Consider the following 21,327-nt stretch of genomic DNA (forward strand, 5'->3'; position numbering starts at 1 on the left):
GTTCTGTTTCCACTGCCTGCCTTTTCTACAGATACTTCCATGGGCACTGTTCTTCTGAATTGGCTTCTATAGTTCCCGCTCTCTCTTTCAAAACAGTCCAAACATGTGCCGCCACCAGCCAACATCCATTTACTGTCCAACTTCAAACTCAACGAACCAACTTTTCATCTTCCTCGTTTATTTATTCAACTGACGTTTTCTGGAACAATCTTCCTTCGTACGTAAAACCTGAAAATTACAGTCTACAGAAATTCAAGTGTAATGTCAACAAATATCTCCTTTCGTCTTCTCAACCTCCAACTCAAGCACGGTACTAAGTACTATAGGTTCTAATACCTCTCCTGTTTGTGGTTTTCATAAAAAAAAAAAAGTTTGAAGATGATACAAAGGTTGGCAGGGAGGTTAATGACAGTAATCAGAGTATGATACTACAACAAGATTTAGAAAAAAATAAGCAAATGAAATAAGAACTGGTAATTGAAGTTTAAATTGGCAAATGCAAGGGTGCATTTGGCCAGCAGTAATCCCAGAATAATATTCAAACTGTGTAGTACCACACTCAAGGTAGTGAAGAACAAAAAAGACCTGGGTAAATGTGCAGTCAAGCATGAAGCACTCTGAGCAATGCGGGTGAGCTACAAGAATATGGGGTTTTGTCAATCATATACAGAAATTCTAACACCAAGGATAAGGAGGTAATTATTCCACTGTATAAGGCAATGGTTATGCCACACCTTGAGTACAACATGCCGATCTGAAAGCTTCAATTCAGGAAGAATGTCAATCTGCTGGAATGGGTACAGAGAATAGCAAAGAGATTAGAAAGGGGAATAAAAGGATACTGTTACCAAGAATGACTTCAGTTCTGCAAATTGCAGCATCTGGAAACTAGTCAAGGTGCTTAAGGCTTTGAATGGATTGAGTACATTACATGTTGATGGCATCCTTACTCCTTTTCAGAGACAATACAATAAGGTAGTATACATTTAAAGTGAGGAATGGAAGGTTGCAGAATAGATGTGTGTAAATTTGCTTTCAGCCTGTGTGTGTGTGGCTGATGCTGTATAAGATTGCTTCTTTGCATCGTTTGCCATGCCACTATTAATCCTAATATGTTCACTAATTTGTGCGATTATTTTGTTCTGAAACCTCATCAACAGTTTGTCGGATGTTTTTGTTCTCTATCTTGTCTACACAATATGCATGAAAAAAATAAATAAATAATAGCATGTTTTATTATTTTTTAAAAATTATTTTCTTACATTCCATTATATATCCTCAAGGTGGCTGTAGGAGTGTACATTTTAATTGCAGCTATTATTTAGCAGTCAATATATTAGTGGCATAGATAACAATTGGGAAGCACATTTTTTGTGGCAGAATACAGGCACTTTCTTGCACATCTGTATCTGATCAACTCATTATGTACCAAAATAAAAATTTCATGCCTAAATTTCCTAACAGTAATTTTAATTACTTTTAAGAAATGAAATGTATATGGTTTGCACTTGACTGATGTGAAAGTAGCCAATTAAAACCTATGAAATTCATTTATAACTGTGGATGTCAAACAGCACATATTGAAAAATAATCAACAAAGTTCATGTAGACACTCAGCATGTTGACTGCCACATACAAAAAGAATACATTTCATAAAATAATCTTTGCCCAGAAAGGTAGCTCTGTATGAAAAATTGTAAATTCCCAGGTCAGTGGAAGTACTTTAGAATATATATCTGGACATATAGGTAGACCATTTTAATAATATAGATTTTTTATGGTTATCTAATGTGAAAGTGACTTATCATAATTATCCTGTTATGCTTAGAAAAGGTAACAGAAAAATGTGACTATGTAAAGTATGGTGCACTCTGGTTGAAGATGATTAATTTTGTTTTATAGCTATCATTCTTCCTACTATATGAGAGTTCCTTCAATCTGATTCATGCCACAACAGAACTCCTGCTTAACCATAATAGTCTATGATGCTGCACCTTTGACAAAATGGCTTTAATTTAAATGCAATGCAATGCAGTTTTCACATAATACTAATATTATCACATTAGAGTTATACACACATAATAAAGAGAATTATCATATAATTACTTACCATTGTAAGAGTCATTCTATCAATTTCATGTTTATCTTTTGTTTTATGTTGCCTAAATGGACTGTGACTGAAAGGAAAATAACAAAAAAGCTTGATCAAAATAATCATCAAAATATGGTAAAAAAAGTCATGAATGATCAATCTGAAAAAATTAAAATGTAAAAAGAACAAAAAGAAACATCACAAAAAACAAATGTTAACAAACCTGAACTAGAGAATAAAATTCAACTGAGATCATTAACCAATCAAAGAATAAAAACCAGCTAGTACAAAATCGAACTTCATTGTGCTGATGTGCACCATACTGTGTTGATTTGCTATACAACTTCATAACAAATTAGGCCACTGTGAATATAATTTGTCATGCAGACAAATAGCAAATTCTATGAATTATCTGAATAAGACTTGATATAGTCTGTAACCTCTCTCTCTGACAATCTGGCAATCTTGGCATTGCAGTTTCATATATTAATTGAAGCTTAAGATTGTAATAACTGAGAGGAAAGTGGAGGAGAAATTGTTGAAGATAAACATAAAAAAGGCACCTGGGGTGGATGGGATCTATCCAGTTGTATTAAAGGAGGCAGCAAAGGAAGTAAGCAAACCCTTAGCCATAATTATGAGAGCTTCTTTGGACTCAGGGGAGGTACCCATGGACTGAAGATATGCAATTGTGACCCCAATTCATAAAGGAGGATGAAAGGGCTCACAAAGGAGGATGAAAGGGCTACACAAGTAATTATAGACTTGTTAGTTTAACTTCTGTTCCAGGAAAATTAATGGAGGCACTGGTTAAAGAAGCACTGCAGGATCATCTAAACAAGACTTCAATTATAGCTCGGACACAGCATGGTTTTGTTAAGGGAAAGTCTTGCTTGACCAATTTGATTAGATACTATGGTGTGGTCACAAAGGAACTGGATGCAAGGAATAAATTCGATATCATATATTTGGATCTTAGAAAGGCTTTTGATACTGTTGCACATGGAAGACTGCTGAACAAATTGGAGCAGTGTGGCACTGGAAGAAAATTGCTGCTATGGATAAAGTATATATGAGTGGGAGAAGTATATGAGTGGGAGAAGACAGAGTGGTAATCAATGGACACTGCTCATCATGGACTTATGTTGTTAGTGGAGTCCCTTAGGGTTCAGTGTTGGGTCCACTGTTGTTTTCTGTATTTATAAATGATATTGATGATGGTATATCATGCTTAATGTCCAAGTTTGCAGATGACACGAAGGTTGGCAGGGTTGTTAAAGAGACTAATGACAGTACGCTGCTGCAACAGGATGCAGATAAAGGAACCACTAGGTGGCAGTGATCACAGTGTACTGATATGGGATTTACTTAAAGATATAATTACCATCAAAGGTAAAGAAAAGGTTTTTTGCTTCTGTAAAAGTGGCTACAGTGGTCTCAGGCAGTTTTTAAATTCTGTACAGTGGGAACAAATTATGATGTTACCAACAGCAAATTCTAAGTGGGAGGAATTCAAGGAATTAATCGTGGAAGCTACTAGACATTTCATACCTATTAAGAAATATTGTTCAAGGTTTAGGCCTAAATGGTAGTCAAATGAAATAATGAGACAAGTGGCAAAGAAGAAAATTGCATGAGATGCAAATAAATTATCAGGCAACAGAAACCTATGGCAGATATAAGCTAATCTGTAATCAAGTCACAAAGGAGATTAGGCAAGCAAAGGCAGATTACAAGAAATCTTTGGCAAAGGATACTAAGAAAAACAGCAAGGATTTCTTTACTTATATAAAATCTAAAAGGGCAAAAAAAAAAAACCCTCTAAAAAGTCTAAAACAGCAAGGATTTCTTTACTTATATAAACTCTAAAAGGAAGGGAATGAATCAGAGTGGTCCACTTGACATCGATGGTTCAACCGTTGATGATCCTACTTAGATAGCGAACAAACTGAATGAGTATTTTGCATCTACATTCACACATGAGGAGTTATTAAGGAAGGAAAATGCCAGAAGGTTATCAAATTATAGCAGGATGCTTAATGATTTTGTAATAACTGAGAGCAAAGTTTGTTGGTTTGTTTGTTATTTGGTTTTTAGGAGCATTAGCAACTAAGGCCATATTGCTCCAGGATATGTGGTGGTCATTCCCTGACCTTTCCGCATCCTCCGTATTTGGTGGCGATGGGCTCGAACCCTGGTCTAATCAAGAAGTATGTGCTACGCACTGCTGCTCCTTCCCACCTGGCTACGGAGACGCCTGAGAGCAAAGTGGAGGAGAAATTGTTGACATTAAACATAAGGCACCTGGGGTGGATGGGATCTATCCAGTTATATTAAAGGGGGTGGCAAAGGAACTAAGCAAACCCTTAACCATAATTATGAGAGCATCCTTAGACTCAGTGGAGGTCCCCACAGACTGGAGATGTGCAAATGTATCCCCAGTTCACAAAAGGGGATTGAAGGGTGATACACATAATTACAGACCAGTTAGTTTAACTTCTGTTCCAGGTAAAATGGAGTCACTAGTTAAAGATGCATTGCAGGACCATCTAGACAAGACTGCAGCAATAATTCAGACAGCATGGGCATGTTAAGGGAAAGTCTCGTCTGACAAATTTGATTGGATACAAAGGAACTGAATGCAAAAAATAATTTTGATATCATATACTTCGATTTCAGGAAAGCTTTTGACACAGTTGTACATGGAAGACTACTGTATAAAGTGGAGCAGAATGGTATTAAGAGTAAGTTGCTACAATGAATAAAAGAGTGGTTGAGCGGGAGAAAACAGAGGGTGGTAATCAATGGATGCTGCTCTTCATGACTAATATTGTTAATGGAGTTCCACAGGGTTCAGTGTTGGGCCCACTGTTGTTTTTTATATTTATCAATGATACTGATGAAGGTATATCAGGCTTCGTGTCGAAGTTTGCAGATGATACAAAGGTTGGCAGGGTTGTTAATAACAGTAATGGCAGTGTGCTACTACAACAGGATCTAGAAAATTTGGGCAGATGGGCTAAGAAGTGGCAACTGAAGTTTAACATTGACAAATGCAAAGTATTGCATTTGTCAATGTTAAATGGGTATAAGTAACCCCAGAGGAACATACCAACTGTTTGGTACTACACTTAGGGTGGTAGAAAATGAAAAAGACCTGGGCGTAATTGTGCAGTCAGATATGAAGTTTTCTGAGCAATGCAGACAGCCTGCAAGAGCAGGTCATGGGGTTTTGTCAATGATATACAGGAATTTTGCTAGCAGGGAAAATGATGTGATTATCCCTTTGTATAAGGCAATGGTCAGGCCATGCCTGGAGTACAGTGTATAGGTCTGGAGGCCTCATTTCAGGAAGGATGTAGATTTGCTTGAGTGTGTACAGAGAAGGGCAACAAGATTGGTGAGAGGAATGAAGGGATCCTCTTACCAAGAGAGACTTAAGTTCTGTAAATTGCAGCGGCTGGAGACTGGGCACCTGCTAGGTGATATGATTGAGGTGTATAAGGTCTTGAATAGGTTGAGCAAGCTGAATTCTAATGGGATTCTTCAATTTGCTCAGATTAGGAACCTAAGAGAGCACAAATTAAAATTGAGGAAAGACAGTTGTAGAATAGATGTGCTGAAATTAGCCTTTAGCCAGCAGGTGGTAATTGCTGGAACAAACTTCCATCTGTCGTTGTGGAAGTTGATAGCTTAAATAAATCCAAGGAGGAAATGGACAAACATTTAGAGGGAATGGTTGTGTGAATTTTTTTTTTTTTTTTTTTTTTGGCTGATGCTACATAAGCTCATACGCTTGCTCTCTTGCATCACATGCCTCTATTACTATTTCCATGTGAATAAATCTATAAAGAATGTACCAAGAATTAGAACCTTCATAAAAGTCAATGATCTCAGACATCAACCAGACAATACTGCACTGGTGCAGTACTGCCTGTAGTCATAGGTTGCAAAAACATTTCTGTATGAATTCAATAAAATATTAAAAGTACTATTTTTCCTTTCTGCACTTCTCACAATTGTGAAAACACATCCCTCTTTTTCTATTATTTCAAATGGCAATATCACTGGCATCTTTTACCAGTGATATGTTAAGAAAGTAGAACCATAATAACAGGTCCTGATTTACCAATATTTCAAGTTGGGATCTTATGATTTGAAAAATTTTCTTTCTTTAACCTTTCAGTATTTTGTTAAATAAATGACTTCTTCTATGGAAGCCAACTTATGGAACACCAGACTCACAGACACACACACAACCAAAACATTAAATAACAAATGTAAATGGCAACAATTAACATTTTTGCAAACAAACCATAGGATGAAGTACAATATACTCCATGGTAAACCAGAGAGTTGATAGTACTTCATCCAGGTATAACACTAACAGTTATGTTTCACAGCTGAATTGCACTCTTTGAAACATCTTTCTTTCCTTGATGCTACTAAACAAAAAAAAGAAAAAAAAAAGTTAGGCGGCTCAATTTCTGCCATATAGCTAATAAACTTCTCTGTTCTTCCGAATATGTTATTTTTTTTAGTAAAGTTTTAGTTCCTCTTTTTTAGCTGATATCTTTTTTCTATAAATTCCACTTCATACTCTAAAACAATATCTATGTGTACTATAGCTGTCCACTTCTATCTCATCTTTTCCCCCTTCAAAATTTCTATTTCCACAACAATAGCCATTGCTACAGTTCCATATGCTTGCTACCTGAAGTCGACATAGTCATGCACATACTGTACTTGATCTGACATGCTGGTCAGATCAAGTACAGTATCACCCAGTGCGGTGGAAGCCAACTAAGGTTTTGAACAGTTTCAGGATTACTGGAAATAGTACAAAACTATCATTAACAGAAGATCAAAAAGTAGGTATTTTTCAGTATTATTTACAAAATGATTTATGATTATTCTGATATGGAAATGGTGGCCATTATATACATATTATATAGAGCTTAGGCAGCATCAACCTTTAATGCATACAACTCAATTTAACACAAAATTATAAATATTTTGAGAGAAGGTGTTTGATAATTTCAGTGTATTTGGCAGAATTTAATATACCTTTCTCCTTTAATATATTTTAAAAAGTTAAAGGTGATTCAATTACTTCTATAATATGTTTAAAAAAAAAAAGTACATAAAATATAGTATATAAATGTAACTAGCTAATTAAATAATTATAAGACATTTACAAGATAAAACAGCTACTCTTAATTTTGCAATCACATACAATTTTGCAATTGAATCACTAATTTTTTTACTACTTTTGTATCTTTCATAACCGATTTATCTAATCACAGATATATCGCTGTGATTTATCTAATCACAGCCATATGTATATGCCAGAGAGTATTTGATTGTTGAACCATGCTTCCATCTGGTTTTATAGGGGTGGATAGTTTGAAAATAAATTTAAGGAAGAGTTAGATATATTGTTAGAAGGGATGGACAAATGAGGTGTGTGTGTGTGTGTGTGTGTGTGTGTGTGTGTGTGTGTGTGTGTGTGTGTGTGTGTGTGTGTGTGTGTGTGTGTGTGTGTGTGTGTGTGGGTTTTTTTTTTTTGGCTGATCCTTATAAAGCTTGCTTCCTTCTTCCTTGCATCAACTGCCACTACTACTAATAATATCATCACCCAGATTTTCGACACCCATTTCTTGCAGATGCTGAGAGATGCCTTCCATTAAACTTAAATTCCTTCTCAGGCTTTTTTCTCTCATGATCATAGTTATCATAATTTCTTGACAAGCAGTCGCAACCACATTCTGTTTGTGGCAAACAGGATGTGCAAACCAAAAACAAGGTTTTTTGATACTAATACCATTTTAGTATCCAACTGTTTTAATTTTACATTATAATAGTTTTACCAAAATTGCATTGTAGTGCATAAAACGTTCCACTAATAAGCTCATGTAGAATAGTATCTTTATTTTATATAGTTACAATCTGAGTAAAATGCATACAAAGTTTTCTGTATATAATGTTCATTCACATTAGAGAAAAATAATATATATCATAATAGCAATAGAAATGAAGGCACTTACCCTTTTAATAATTTATATAACATGCAGCCTAAAGAGAACCAATCAGCACTAGAATCATAAGCTGTTCCCTTGGATAAAACTTCAGGGGCCATGTAACCATGAGTACCTCTATGAAATAATAATATCACATGACTCACTATATTCCCTTTAAAAGTTAAACGAAAGAAACAAAGCAAGCTCAGAAAAAATACTTTAATAATAGCTGGACTTATATTCCATTAACTTTTCTAAATTTTTTTACAACTCAAACTAAAGTATGTATTTGATATAAATGCTATTTTTACACATAATGTAGTGTTTCTTAGATATCACATCATTCACACAAGTTTTTTGTGTAAATGGTGTTACCTTAGTCTTATATTTCGTTGTGCGATATTTTGTTCTATACAGTCTTAGTCTTATATTTTCTTGTGTGAATGGTGTGTCACCTTAGGTTTACATTACAAATAAACAAATATGCATATACAGACTTTTTTTTTGGCCAATGCAGTAAAAGCCTAGCATCCATGCATCTTTTGGCCTTTACTAATACTAAACAGTACTGTTTCCTCAGAGAAGTATATTGCTATTTATTTGTGATGTGCACCATTACTCAGAGAGGGAGAGAGACAATTGCTTCAGAGAATATTAAATGATCATGAGAGGGTTAGTTAGTTAGTTATTTGGTTTTTAGGAGCATTAGCAACTAAGGCCATATTGCTCCGCGATATGCGGTGGTCATTCCCTGACCTTTCCACATCCTCCGTATTTGGTGGTGATGGGCTTGAACCCCGGTCTAATCAAGAAGCATGTGCTACGCACTGCTGCTCCTTCCCACCTGGCTACGGAGGCACCCTAAACATGAGAGGGTAACTAGGCACACATTAGTGTAGGTTATCAATCTAGTGATGATATATTTATATAAATATGAGAGAGAGATGTCAGAAGGTGTAGAAATTTACACCGAAAATAATAATAAAGGGATATATATATATAGTGTGTGTGTGTGTGTGTGTGTGTGAGAGAGAGAGAGAGAGAGAGAGAGAGAGAGAGAGAGAGAGAGAGAGAGAGAGAGAGAGAGAGAGAGAGAGACAAATGAACACATATAATGTCAAAATTTATTAGCACTTGAATATCCATAACTTTTGTCATATCTCACATTGTGAAAATATATCACTGGGTTGTGAAGTTGTGCACTGGTGAGTACCCAATTACCCAAGGATAAGGGGGCCAATAATTCTCAAAACAGAGAGCTATAATAAATTCTAAAAGGTCTTTATTTTATGTTTGCACATTTGACAGGATAATAACCTAGCTATCTCTTTATAATGATTATCTTTTAGAGGATCTTAAGAATAACATATCCAAAATCCATAGGATTCTGGATCAGGGCTATTAAGGGCTAGATGTTTGTTTGTTTGCTTCTAATTTCAACTTTTTTTGCAATAATTTGGAGGTTTTTTTCTTTTTTTTTTTCTTAACAAGCATTATAATTTTTAGAATAATTTTATGCACTTTAATTAAGGAAATTTGTTTATTCTTGTAGTTATCTAAACATTTAGAAAGCTAAAGCTCTGCTGTTGCCAATATGAATATCAGAATACCACCATGGCAGGAAGTTTTTCAACAGAATCAGAAGATAATTCTTGAATATTTTCTCTCTTGAGATGTTCTTCAGGCAAAGAAGTAATAAGGTAGTGCTTTATAATTTTACCTAATACATACATTGCAATAGTAGCTGGGAACAGTATAATGCTATTACTATAGTACGAGCATCTCACATAGCATTACTGGTAGTCTGGTGCTGTAGGACTAATAAAATATTTTTCAGTGAAATTATGCCCAGGACTTTTTGAGTAGCATAGCATATGACCCAGAGCAACAAGCATACCTTGGCTTGGGAAAAGGGGAAGGAGGAGAGTTTGTGAAGGTAATTCTCTAATGAATCATGACTGTATGTTGTGAGTAGACAGACCCCTGACTGTTGCTGGACATAATGTCACAAAATTTAGTTTTATTGGACGAATTTTGACTGCTACTTGAAGGATTGTTTTCCCAAGAAGTAACTAAATCAGGAGACTCATCAAAGCACTCAGCTGTCTACCTTCTTATATCTGCTGAACCGAGGATCACCATACATCATGAGCAGGATGTGCAGGTCCCATGGGAGATAGCTATTCTTGGTGATTCTATTGTCAGGGAAGCAGGAAATATTTCATATAATAAGGATAAGTGGAATAGGACTAGGATATGTCTGGCAGGGCCAAAAGTTGATGATATTGTTCTATCCATTGGTATAAATGATATTAAATATAGGCATTACTTAAAGAGTATGAGGTGATGTTGAGAAAAAAATGTGTTAGGGCTGAATTTGAAAATGCCTGGAATTCTTACAAGATATGATAAGAGAGTTTATAATAAGAGCTTTGTCAATCAATTTGACCATGGAGAGATTTGTGCTAGGCTCAAGGGACAGAGTTTTTCTCAGCATGGTCAGTGTTTGTTAACAGATGCGCCTGTTTTTATAGAGATTGAATTAACTGATAGAAGAGGTGCAACAATCATTTTGCTGATGCTATAGATGCAATGTCAGGAGGGTCAAAAAACTGTTAGTTTGGGGGAGGGGAGGGTACACAGACTAATAACAATGACAATTACAAGCAGAGGTAGAACTAATAGTAGTAGTAGTAGTGGCATATGATGCAAGAAAGCAAGTGTATGAGCTTATGCAGCATCAGAGAAAAAAAAAAAAAAAAAAATCACACCATTCCCTACAAATGCCTGTCCAGTTCCTCCTTAAATTTATTCAACCTATCAACTTCCACAACGATAGATGTAAGTTTGTTCCAGCAATTAACCACCAGCTGGCTAAAGGCAAATTTCTGCACATCTATTCTACATCTGTCTTTTCTTAATTTGGATTTATGCCCCCTTAGGTTCGTAATCTGAACAAGTGGCAGGATCCCATCAGAATTCAGCGTGCTCAACCCATTCAAGGCCTTATACACCTCAATCAGATCACTGCGCAGGTGCCTAGTTTCCAGCCACTGCAATTTGCAGAACTTAAGCCTCTCTTGATAAGAGGATCCCTTCATTCCCCTCACCAATCTTGTTGCCCTTCTCTGTACACGCTCAAGTAAATCTACATCCTTCCAAAAATGAGGCCTCCAGACCTGTACGCAGTATTCAAGACATGGCCTGACCACTGCCTTAAACAGAGGGACAATCACCTCCTTCTCCCTGCTAGCAAAATTCCTATATATCATTGCCAAAACCCCATGACCTGCCCTGGCAGCGTGTCTGCATTGCTCAGAAAACTTCATATCTGACTGCACAATTACTCCCAGGTCTTTTTCATTTTCTACCACCTTAAGTGTAGTACCACACAGTTGGTACGTTTCTCTGGGGTTACTTCTACCCATATGCAGTACTTTGCATTTTTTGTCAAGGTTAAACTTCAGTTGCCACTTCTTAGCCCACTGCCCAAATTATCTAGACCCTGTTGCAGTAGCACACTGCCATTACTGTCATTAACAACCCTGCCAACCTTTGTATCACGGCAAACTTCGACATTAAGCCTGATATACCTTCATCAATATCATTGATAAATATACAAAACAACAGTGGACCTAACACCGAACCCTGTGGGACACCACTAATAACATTAGTCCACGTAGAGCAGCACCCATTGATTACCATCCTCTGTCTTCTCCCACTTAACCATCCTTTTATCCATTGTAGCAACTTACCCTTAATACCATTCTGCTCCAATTTGTACAATAGTCTTCCATGTGCAACAGTGTCACAAGCTTTCCTGAAATCCAAATATATGATATCAAAATTATTTTTTGATATCAAATTTGTCAGACAAGACTTTCCCTTAACAAACCCATGCTGTGTCTGAATTATTGCTTCAGTCTTGTCTAGATGATCCTGCAATGCATCTTTAACCAGTGACTCCATTATTTTACCCTGAACAGAAGTTAAACTAACTGGTCTGTAATTACTCGTGTCACCCTTCGATCCCCCTTTGTGAATTGGGGATACATTTGCACATCTCCAGTCCGTGGGAACCTCCCCTGAGTCCAAGGACGCTCTCATAATTATGGCTAAGGGTTTGCTTAGTTGCTTTGCCACCTCCTTTAATATAACTGGATAGATCCCATCCACCCCAGGTGCTTTTCTTATGTTTAACTTCAACAATTTCTCCTCCACTTTGCTTTCAGTTATTACAAAATCATTAAGTATCCTGCTACAATTTGATGACCTCCTGCCATTTTCAAATCTTAATAATTCCTCATGTGTGAATGTAGATGCAAAATACTCATTCAGTTTGTTTGCTATCTGAGCAGGATCATGAACAGTCGAACCATCGATGTCAAGTGGACCAATCAGATTCATCCTCTTCCTTTTAGAGTTTATATAAGTAAAAAAATCCTTGCTGTTTTTCTTAGCATCTTTTGCCAGGGATTTCTCGTAATCTGCCTTCACCAGCCTAATCTCCTTTGTGACCTGATTACAGACCAGCTTATATCTGCCATAGCCTTCTGAGTCGCTTGATAATTTATATGCATCCCATGCATTTTTATTCTCTGTTACGAGTCTCATTAGTTCATTAGATAACCATTTAGGACTAAACCTTGAACAATATTTCTTAATAGGTATGAAACTTTTAGTAGCATCCACGATTAATTCCTTGAATGCTTCCCACTTAGAATTTACTGTTGATAACGTCGTCAGTTGATCCCACTGTACAGAATTTAAAAACTGTCTGAGACCACTGTACTCACCTTTACGGAAGCAAAAACCCTTTCCTTTACCCCTGATGGTAATTAAATCTTTAAGTAAATCCCACATCAGTACACTGTGATCACTGCCACCTAGTGGTTCCTTTATCTGCAAATTCTTAATACACGAATGATCACTGCTGATAACCAGATCAAGAGTATTACTTTCTCTGGTTGCCTCTCGAACATGCTGCTGCAGAAAACAATCATCCAATAAATCCACAGAAGTCTGACTAGTGTGTGAGTGACCAACCCACAAGTTCCAGTCAATATCTGGGAAGTTAAAATCCCCCATTATAAGACATTCCGATTTACTAGCCAACTCTATTTCTCTGTACAACTGTTCATCGTACTCATTCGAGTCATTAGGCCTATAACACACTCCTACTCTTATTTTTGCTTTCGTAGTGCTTATGTCACACCAAACTGACTCAATAGTGCACTGTTCATCTATATCAACTGGATGCACTTCTTTTGATTTTATGTTTTTCTTAATTAACAGCATAATACCTCCTCCCTTTCTATCCTGTCTATCCTTCCTGTACACATTGTACTCCCCAAATTCCAGTTCAGCATTCCTTATATCTGTGTGACACCACGTCTCTGCTATCCCAATAATATCTGCCTTTGATGTCTTGACCAACGCTTCAAATTCATCAAATTTATTTACTATACTTCTAGCATTGGTATACATGCTCCTACTCCTATTCCTGGTTACCCTAACACATCCCATATACCCGCCTATTTCAGGATGACTGCCATCCGTCCCTGAAACCCCCAACACCCCACTCTCCAGGTCACTACTTATTCTAATAGAAGTTGTGCAAGAATCACCTTCACCTCTGCCTATGGCTACTGTTAAACTATTAGTCCTTGTATCCCCCCAAGCTATCAGTTTTCCGACCCACCTAACACTGCCTCGATAGCATCAGCAAATATTCTTGCACCCTTTCTATTTAAGTGTATCCCATTATAGAAGTAATTCTTGCATTACTTCTATAATAGGCTGTCAGTGTAACAGTGAGTCCGTCTAGTGTGATATAAACACTGGAAAAACAAAAATAAGAGTTGGAGTCTGTTACAGGCCAAAAGATTGGGATGAGTACAGCCAGACCTCTGTATAACAAAATCGATCATTCCCTTGAAAAAATTCATTATAAAGAAATATGATCTTTTCAACAGTGAAAAATACTGCAAATTCAGAAATGGTAAAAGATGGGAAATAAATCAGAAATAAGTGGGAATGAATAAATTTTCTTACATTTTAAAAGAATTAATTTGTTAATACATACATATTAAGAAATGACTACAGTCAGTCCTCGTATAGCACGATAGTTGGGTTCCTAGAAACCCTCGTGCAATGCAAAATCATGCAATATAAACAACAGGCCCTATGGGAAAAATAGGGTTAGGTGCCGACCACCCAAGATTGAACACACATTTGTAACCAAAACATTACCAAACACAATAAATAATCATAATAAAATTACGTATTTTATTATGACTATTATGTAATAAAATATTGCTAATGCTTTTGCTTCTATCGTAAGCAAACTTGTTTTTTGTTTGATTTTCTATCCAAACAGATGACAGCCGTTCCATCTCTTCCAATTCTTTGTGTCTTAATCTAATGGATTTTAATTACACTTTGAGTTGTTCCTGCTATGAAAGTTGTTTTTATTTTCTCTGCATTCTTTGTCATTCTCGGCGTTGCCTCATTTAGGTCTGTAGCACGTGCAATATCACATGGTCTTTAATTTCGCTCAAAGCGTTTCACAATTTCATATTTTTTTCTCTATTGACAGAGGCGGACTGGCCATAAGCCTTACCGGGGAAACCCTGGTTGGCCGGAGGCCGGTGTGATTTTGGCCATAAACCATAGTATGAGGCCACCACTAAAAATTTTTCTGGGTAAGAATTTTGGACCCAGTCCGCCTCTGTTTATCGATATTGCTTTTCTTTTTCTCTCTGAATCTGCAGTGTCTTCACCAGGACGCCTCCTTTTCACACCTTTTAAGTATTTTACTCATTTTTAGGGAATAAAGCACAATTACAAAATGAGGAGGCACGCTTGATACACATAAACAAAGCTGCGCGCGTGTAGCAACTGAATAAACAACACCGTAAAGGCAGAGATACACTATTAACACCTCGCATTTTACTAAAGCACATTTCTAGGGGTTACTACCATAAAACAATAAAAACAATTTCCAGTTGCATTTCTGCTAGTGGAATCTGTTATAAACTGGTAGTAAACTCGATCTAATTGCATTTGCAATAATACCGATAGCTGGAATTGTGTGGGCTTATTATGGTGAAACGTGTTTCCCCTTCACTGATATAAAAAACATAAATACATTTTCAAAATCTTCTCTTCATTCCTATTGTGTTGCGTTTGGTTGGGGTGATTCTGCGTTCGACTGCCATTTCTTGTAAACACAAAGGCGAATCGTGCATAAGCGAATTCGGTTCGTGTTATGAGATATCGTTCCCCTATTTATAAATCATGTATGATCGAATTCGTGTAGTGTAAACACGTGTTATACGAGGACTGACTGTACTTACATGATGCGCACAATATATTAGTATGCTTTTAAGAATTATGTCGTACATTGGATTCTACTATAAACCATTCATAAAAATGTTCGCATTTGTTTAAACATGCAAATATATTTTCTGTTAAATTTTCTTCCCACTGAAGGTCCCAAAGCAGAGTTTCAAATATTGCCAACGTTTCTTGTTTGGAAGGTTTAATATTGCCTCAATTTCATCCAACTCATCATCAATATTGTCCAGTTCTTTAAATAAGCTCCAAAATGTTGGTGTCACTCAGATATTCAGCTACTAGGACATCATTATCAACTCCTAAAAATCCATCAAGAACAATTTCTCCACTGATCAAACCTCACTTGAAACTCTTCCCAAGATTGCTCAATGTCTTGTAGTAGTTCATCCCTCTTGTCGCTGTTAATTAGCTTTTTAGCATTTGCTAAAATGGTTTTGCTATAGATTCTGTTATAGAATCTATTGGTTGGTTGGTTTCTATTCTCAGTATAATTTTTTTCAGTATGCGCTTGGGTAGTGCATTTTCAAATTCTTGATAATGCCTTGGTCCATTGGCACCTGCAGTTTAGATGAAAACAGGGGGAAGAAAACAGCCTTCGCACTTGTAAGTTTTAAAATTACTGAATGAAAGTTGGAAGGACAGTTGTTGACAATCAATGTGATTTTTCTGTTTTCCTTCGTCATCTTTCTATTGAAATTTAACATCCACTGTTCAAAAATTTCACTTGTCCTCCAAGCTTTTTGTTGTAGTCCAACTATAATGACTTTACTCCTTTGAAACATTGAGTTAATTTACTTTTTCCTATTACCAAAATCTTCAGTTTTTCATTACCAGGTATATTTGCACCAACCAAGACAATTCTCTCCTACTATTTTTACCACCTAAACATTTATCACCTTTAAAAGTCAGTATCTTGTTCGGCAAACATTTAAAAAATAGACCTGTTTCATCAACATTGAATATGTCTTTGGGCTTGTAGTTCTGGATAATTTTTTCAAAAACTGTTTCTTTCCAATGGGTACAGTCTTCTTCAACTGTAACTGCACTTTCATCAGAAATAACTTTTTCAAGTAAGCCATCGTGCTATTTAAATTTATCCAGCCAAACAGAATTGGCTTGGAACATTTTATGACCCAGAAAAGATGCATATTCCATAGCCTTTTCTTTCATAAATGGTCCTGATATCAGCACGTTTTGATCTGGAATCAACTGCATCCACTTAAAAACTGTTTCATCTACACCTTCACACAGGCATAATTTCACAGGCTTCCGAGTGGGTTCCATTTCCACAAACAGTTTCAGAATCGAAACATGGTTTTTCAGTTGACACGCTACTGGCAGGGATACCAAATTTTAAAGTGATTTTTTTTTTTTTTTTTTTTTTACTCCCTGATTTACACTATTAAGCACTTCCACTTTTTCACACTATTCAAGGATTTCCTCTTAGACACTGTAAGGTTACTTGCACAGCAAATAAAATAAAACTGATTTAGGGACCACTTTTACCTACCATATAAACAGAGACAGGTGAAATTTAGCGAAAGTGTGGATGACTCATTTTTCGAAACAACAGATGAATTTCCGAGATAAAGGAAAATCACTCTATCCTAATTCTTTAATAGGATGCATACAGTAGAAAACGGTTGACCAGAGCCAATGTGCATATCAGGAATATGCCTTAATCTTTGCATCACCTGTGGACACATAGATAGCAGCTGACCAGTGTGACTAAAAAAAAAAGAGGTTTTACTTCTTTTTTTTAGTCACACTGGTCTAAAAAAAAAAGTGACTAAAAAAAGAAGTTTTACTTCTTTTTTTTAGCCACTGCTGACCCTCTGCTGGGCAAAGGCCTTTTCCAAAACCTTCCATCTTTTTCTATCCTGTGCCGTGGTTGGCCAGTTTCCTCCTGCAGGGTTTTGCAGGCACCAATAAATTGTAATTGTTTTAGCTCTTAATTTGTGGAATTAATCTCTTTAGCTCTTAAAAGCTAAAGGGATTACTTCTTAATGCTTTTAGCTCTGAATTCGTGCTTTCTACAGCATCAGCTTTATTGCCTAAAGGCCAGAAGTGTGAACAATCCGAACAAACCAGGTCTCTCAAAATCAGTTTATTATATGGAAATTTTCTTCGTTATACAGAAACTATTTTCAATGTAATGACCAAGAGGAATTCAAAAAAATTCGCTACATAGAAAAATTCGCTATATGGAAGTTCGTTAAAGAGAGGTGCGACTGTATATTGAACAATGGCTAAGGTAAAGAAAGCCAACATGAGAACGATGAGAAATGTCAGATAACTTACGTGGAAAATTAGTTTCCTGACACCAGACTCTACCGCTGCTCGCTCAGTAAACAGATGGTAAGTATTAACGGTCTGAAGCCGAAATCGAGAAGGATATATTGATTGACAGGTAGGCGTGGCAAACAATGAAATGACTGGTGGTGGGCACCACAGACAACAAGCTATTGTGTAGTCATTGGTTGGCATTATAACATGTATTTATGAGTAAAGAACGGTACATAATAGTTTTGTGATGAACGGTAAACAGGTAATAGTAGCGATAAATCTTTTAAAGATGGAAGAAATTTGTAAGGAAAATAAAACGTTGGTTGATTTTTTGATAAAAACTAAATTAATAAAAGTTTCGTTCTGTTCATTTTTATGTTCATTGTTTTTTTCTCATTATTAAAAGCAGATTTTTGGAGTTCATGAGTGTTTTTACTATAATGTTTATTTAGGTTTGGTTACGATAAAAGGAAAAGGTTTCTTTATTTTTCGTTATATTTCGTAACCTGACCTTAAAAGTAAAAGTACTGTAATAAAAAATTAATATTTTATTAATAAACAATTTATGTGCTAGTCCACCCATGATTCTAAAGAAAAAAGGTTATGTTACCCCCTCCATTTTGGGAGGGGCTCAAGCTCCCATAGGATTCAAGTGGAAATAACCTGACCTTTTTTCACCATTAGGGCATATTATTGAACAAGAAAATAAAAATACAGTCATAAAAAAATTTATTTTTTTATGAATGCATTTCTAAATATGACTGTGATTCTAAAGAAAAAAGGTTATGTTACCCCCTCCACTTTGGGAGAGGTAAAGCTCCCATGGGATTCAGCAGGTGGAGGTAACCTGAACTTTTTTCACCATTATGGAAAGCATTCATTAGGGCAAGTTACCATTAGTGCTTCTGAGTGCTACTAAAGTGATACTAAACCGATGCTATCATGTGTTGTATTCACACACCAATCAGCACATCGTTTGCCATGCCTACTTGTCAATCAATATATTGTTCTCAACTGCTCCAGACCGATAAACCTACTGTCTGTTTAACAAGCAAGCAGCGCTAGAGTGCTGTATCAGGAAACTAATTTTCCGCATAAGTTATCTGATGTTTCTCGTCGTTTTCGTATTGTCTTTCTTTACCTTCGCCCGAACAACTATACAGAAGAGACTAACAAATCCGAATGTCTTATCATGGGGGATTTTAAAAGTAAGAAAGCTTTCTTAGCTTTTTATCTTTCAACTTCTTTTTTTCTGGCTCATAAGGCTATTAGTGCAATACGAAAGTGATACAAATGTTCCTACTGTCTTTAACCTCTCGCTACTTTGTCTTTTTTATCTATATTTTCATCCCTTCCCTTTCCTCGATTCACTCCCTTGCCTTATACCATTTGCTTGCATTATCTTCTAATTTTACATTCTTATACAAATTCTCCCAAAAATTTTTACTAAATCGCATCATTTACTAATTCTCACTTATAATAACTACCTATTATTGCATCTAACACTGTACACATTTATTTTAATTTTATTACTATTTTACTTCTTAATTTACTTTAATTTCTTATTTTATACAACATACACTACGTTGGGACTACCCTGTCCATATTTTTGTGGAAGTTCTACTTCTTTACCCTCCTATTTACTCTCACTTATTTTTATTTTTAAATTTCCTTTTCTTCCACAAGTAGGGACAAGTGTAGAAATGCAGTTTTTGATACATGATCAGGTGTAATCCCTTGAAGAAATACCTGATTATGTATCAATATTTATTTTTAGCTAACGTCAAATTTTAATTTTATAATTCCCCCCCCCCCCCCCCCTTTCTTGGACTTATAACCAAAGTATCTCACCCTTATCTGATGCTTGATATTACTCCATATATTAGTCTAATAATCATTTATGCTTTACAGTTCCCTTCTCTCTCCAATTGGTTATTCAATTCAGCCTATAATTTTGTTTAATTCATTACATCATATAGGATAGTCACATTCTTCCTCATGCCTTCATTTTCAATTTCTGCTTTCCTTCTATTAGTTTTGGCATTTTGTGTAATTTATGCCTCCATCATACTTTTCAATAATTTATTACTTTTACCTCATATATATTACATAAATGTTATGTATCATAGTTAAAAGTCTTTGTTTAGCTAATGGGAGGGGAAGTTAGGAAGGTAATTAGGATAGAAATAGACACTCCTGCCTTCGTATTACACAAATAGCTCAGAGTGTGGAAGAATTTTAGTTGTAAGCTCACGACTAGGGTGGCAATCTTGAAATTTAACGCAGCAAACTAGCTCATTCAGTTTTTGGTTGTCAGCAATGTGTGGCACGGTAAGTTCTTGCAGCGCCTTAGAATTTTTTTAACATACTCTTAAATAAGTAATTTTTCATTAATAACTTTTGTTATTTTTAAACATATTCTTAATTAATAACCAATAATTAATTTTCATTATAACTATTCATTTTTAATTACCCGAATTTTTATTTTTATTAATATTACTATTATTACTAGCCATATGGTGCAAGGAAGCCAGAGGCTTATGCTGCACCAGCCAAAAAAAAATTTGAGTAGAGAGAGAGAGAGAGAGAGAGAGAGAGAGAGAGAGAGAGAGAGGAGGGAATCACCAAAAGAGAGAAGAATCATGAACATTTTTAAAGTAAAGTATATGCCATAACGTAGATGCCACAGTTACCTGTACATATTTAAATAAATCCATTACTAAAATATATGTACAGGGAACTATTGAAACATTAAAGGTTGTATATATGGACTATTTCAGCATAATTTGCTGAAATAGTGAAACAGTGTGACATCCTTAAGAGATACAGTTTCACATTTATCAACCAGTTACCCACTAAAATTATAACGACTATTTGTCGTTATAATTTAAACCTTAGTTTAAATTATAAGATTAAATTAATTTAATTTAAAACCTTAGTTTAAATTATAAGGACATAAGTATAAGTGTATACATTAATGTTAAATAGAATTTTAATTTGAAGTATAATTATAAGATTTTGGTAGATATACAGATGCCACTTCCAAATGCAGAAACCTACCATGTCTAGAGCCGTTACTAACATGGATGGGAAATTGTACTCCTGATAACCTAAGCACCAGCTTTATACTCTTCAGTCATATACTTTTTACTTTCCTATAACTAAAATTCTTCCACACTGAGCTATTGATGTAATATGAGGGCAGGAGTGTCTATTTCTATCCTAATTACCTTCCTAACTTTGCCTCCCATCAGCTAAACAGCCAGACAATGACTTTTAACTATAATACATAACATTTACATAAAATAAATATAAACTTACTAGCTCTATCTATGTAGCCAGTCACAAGATAGGCGAGTAATTTCATACAAATTACTTATACGAAAACCTTGCAAATAACATATATATATATTAATAGTTTACAGAAAAAAATATAGAATATTGAAGAGAAATAGAAAGGTAATAAGGAAGGAGTAAAATTAGTTTATAGATCAAAATAATAGAAAGAAGAGAGAGAGAAACCTATATTTAAGAAATAATAATACTATAATATTAAGGAAAAGATATTGT

General features: G+C 35.5%; 1 protein-coding gene across 2 annotated transcripts in view; it reads right to left on the reverse strand.

Moving 5' to 3' along the window:
- The window catches only part of Gprk1 (G protein-coupled receptor kinase 1), a 485,675-nt gene that overhangs the window by 115,862 nt on the left and 348,486 nt on the right, over positions 1-21,327 (reverse strand). For both annotated transcript variants that reach the window (XM_090370993.1, XM_090370992.1), the window contains exons 13-14: positions 8,140-8,247; positions 2,111-2,177 (exon numbers count right to left, since the gene is read on the reverse strand). In XM_090370993.1, the coding sequence (XP_090227119.1) occupies positions 2,111-2,177; positions 8,140-8,247 (175 nt within the window). The remainder of the gene's footprint in view (positions 1-2,110; positions 2,178-8,139; positions 8,248-21,327) is intronic.

This window comes from Mastigoproctus giganteus, chromosome 3 (assembly GCF_048544385.1).
Source record: "Mastigoproctus giganteus isolate SK-2022 chromosome 3, ASM4854438v1, whole genome shotgun sequence".
Lineage (NCBI taxonomy): Eukaryota > Metazoa > Arthropoda > Arachnida > Uropygi > Thelyphonidae > Mastigoproctus > Mastigoproctus giganteus.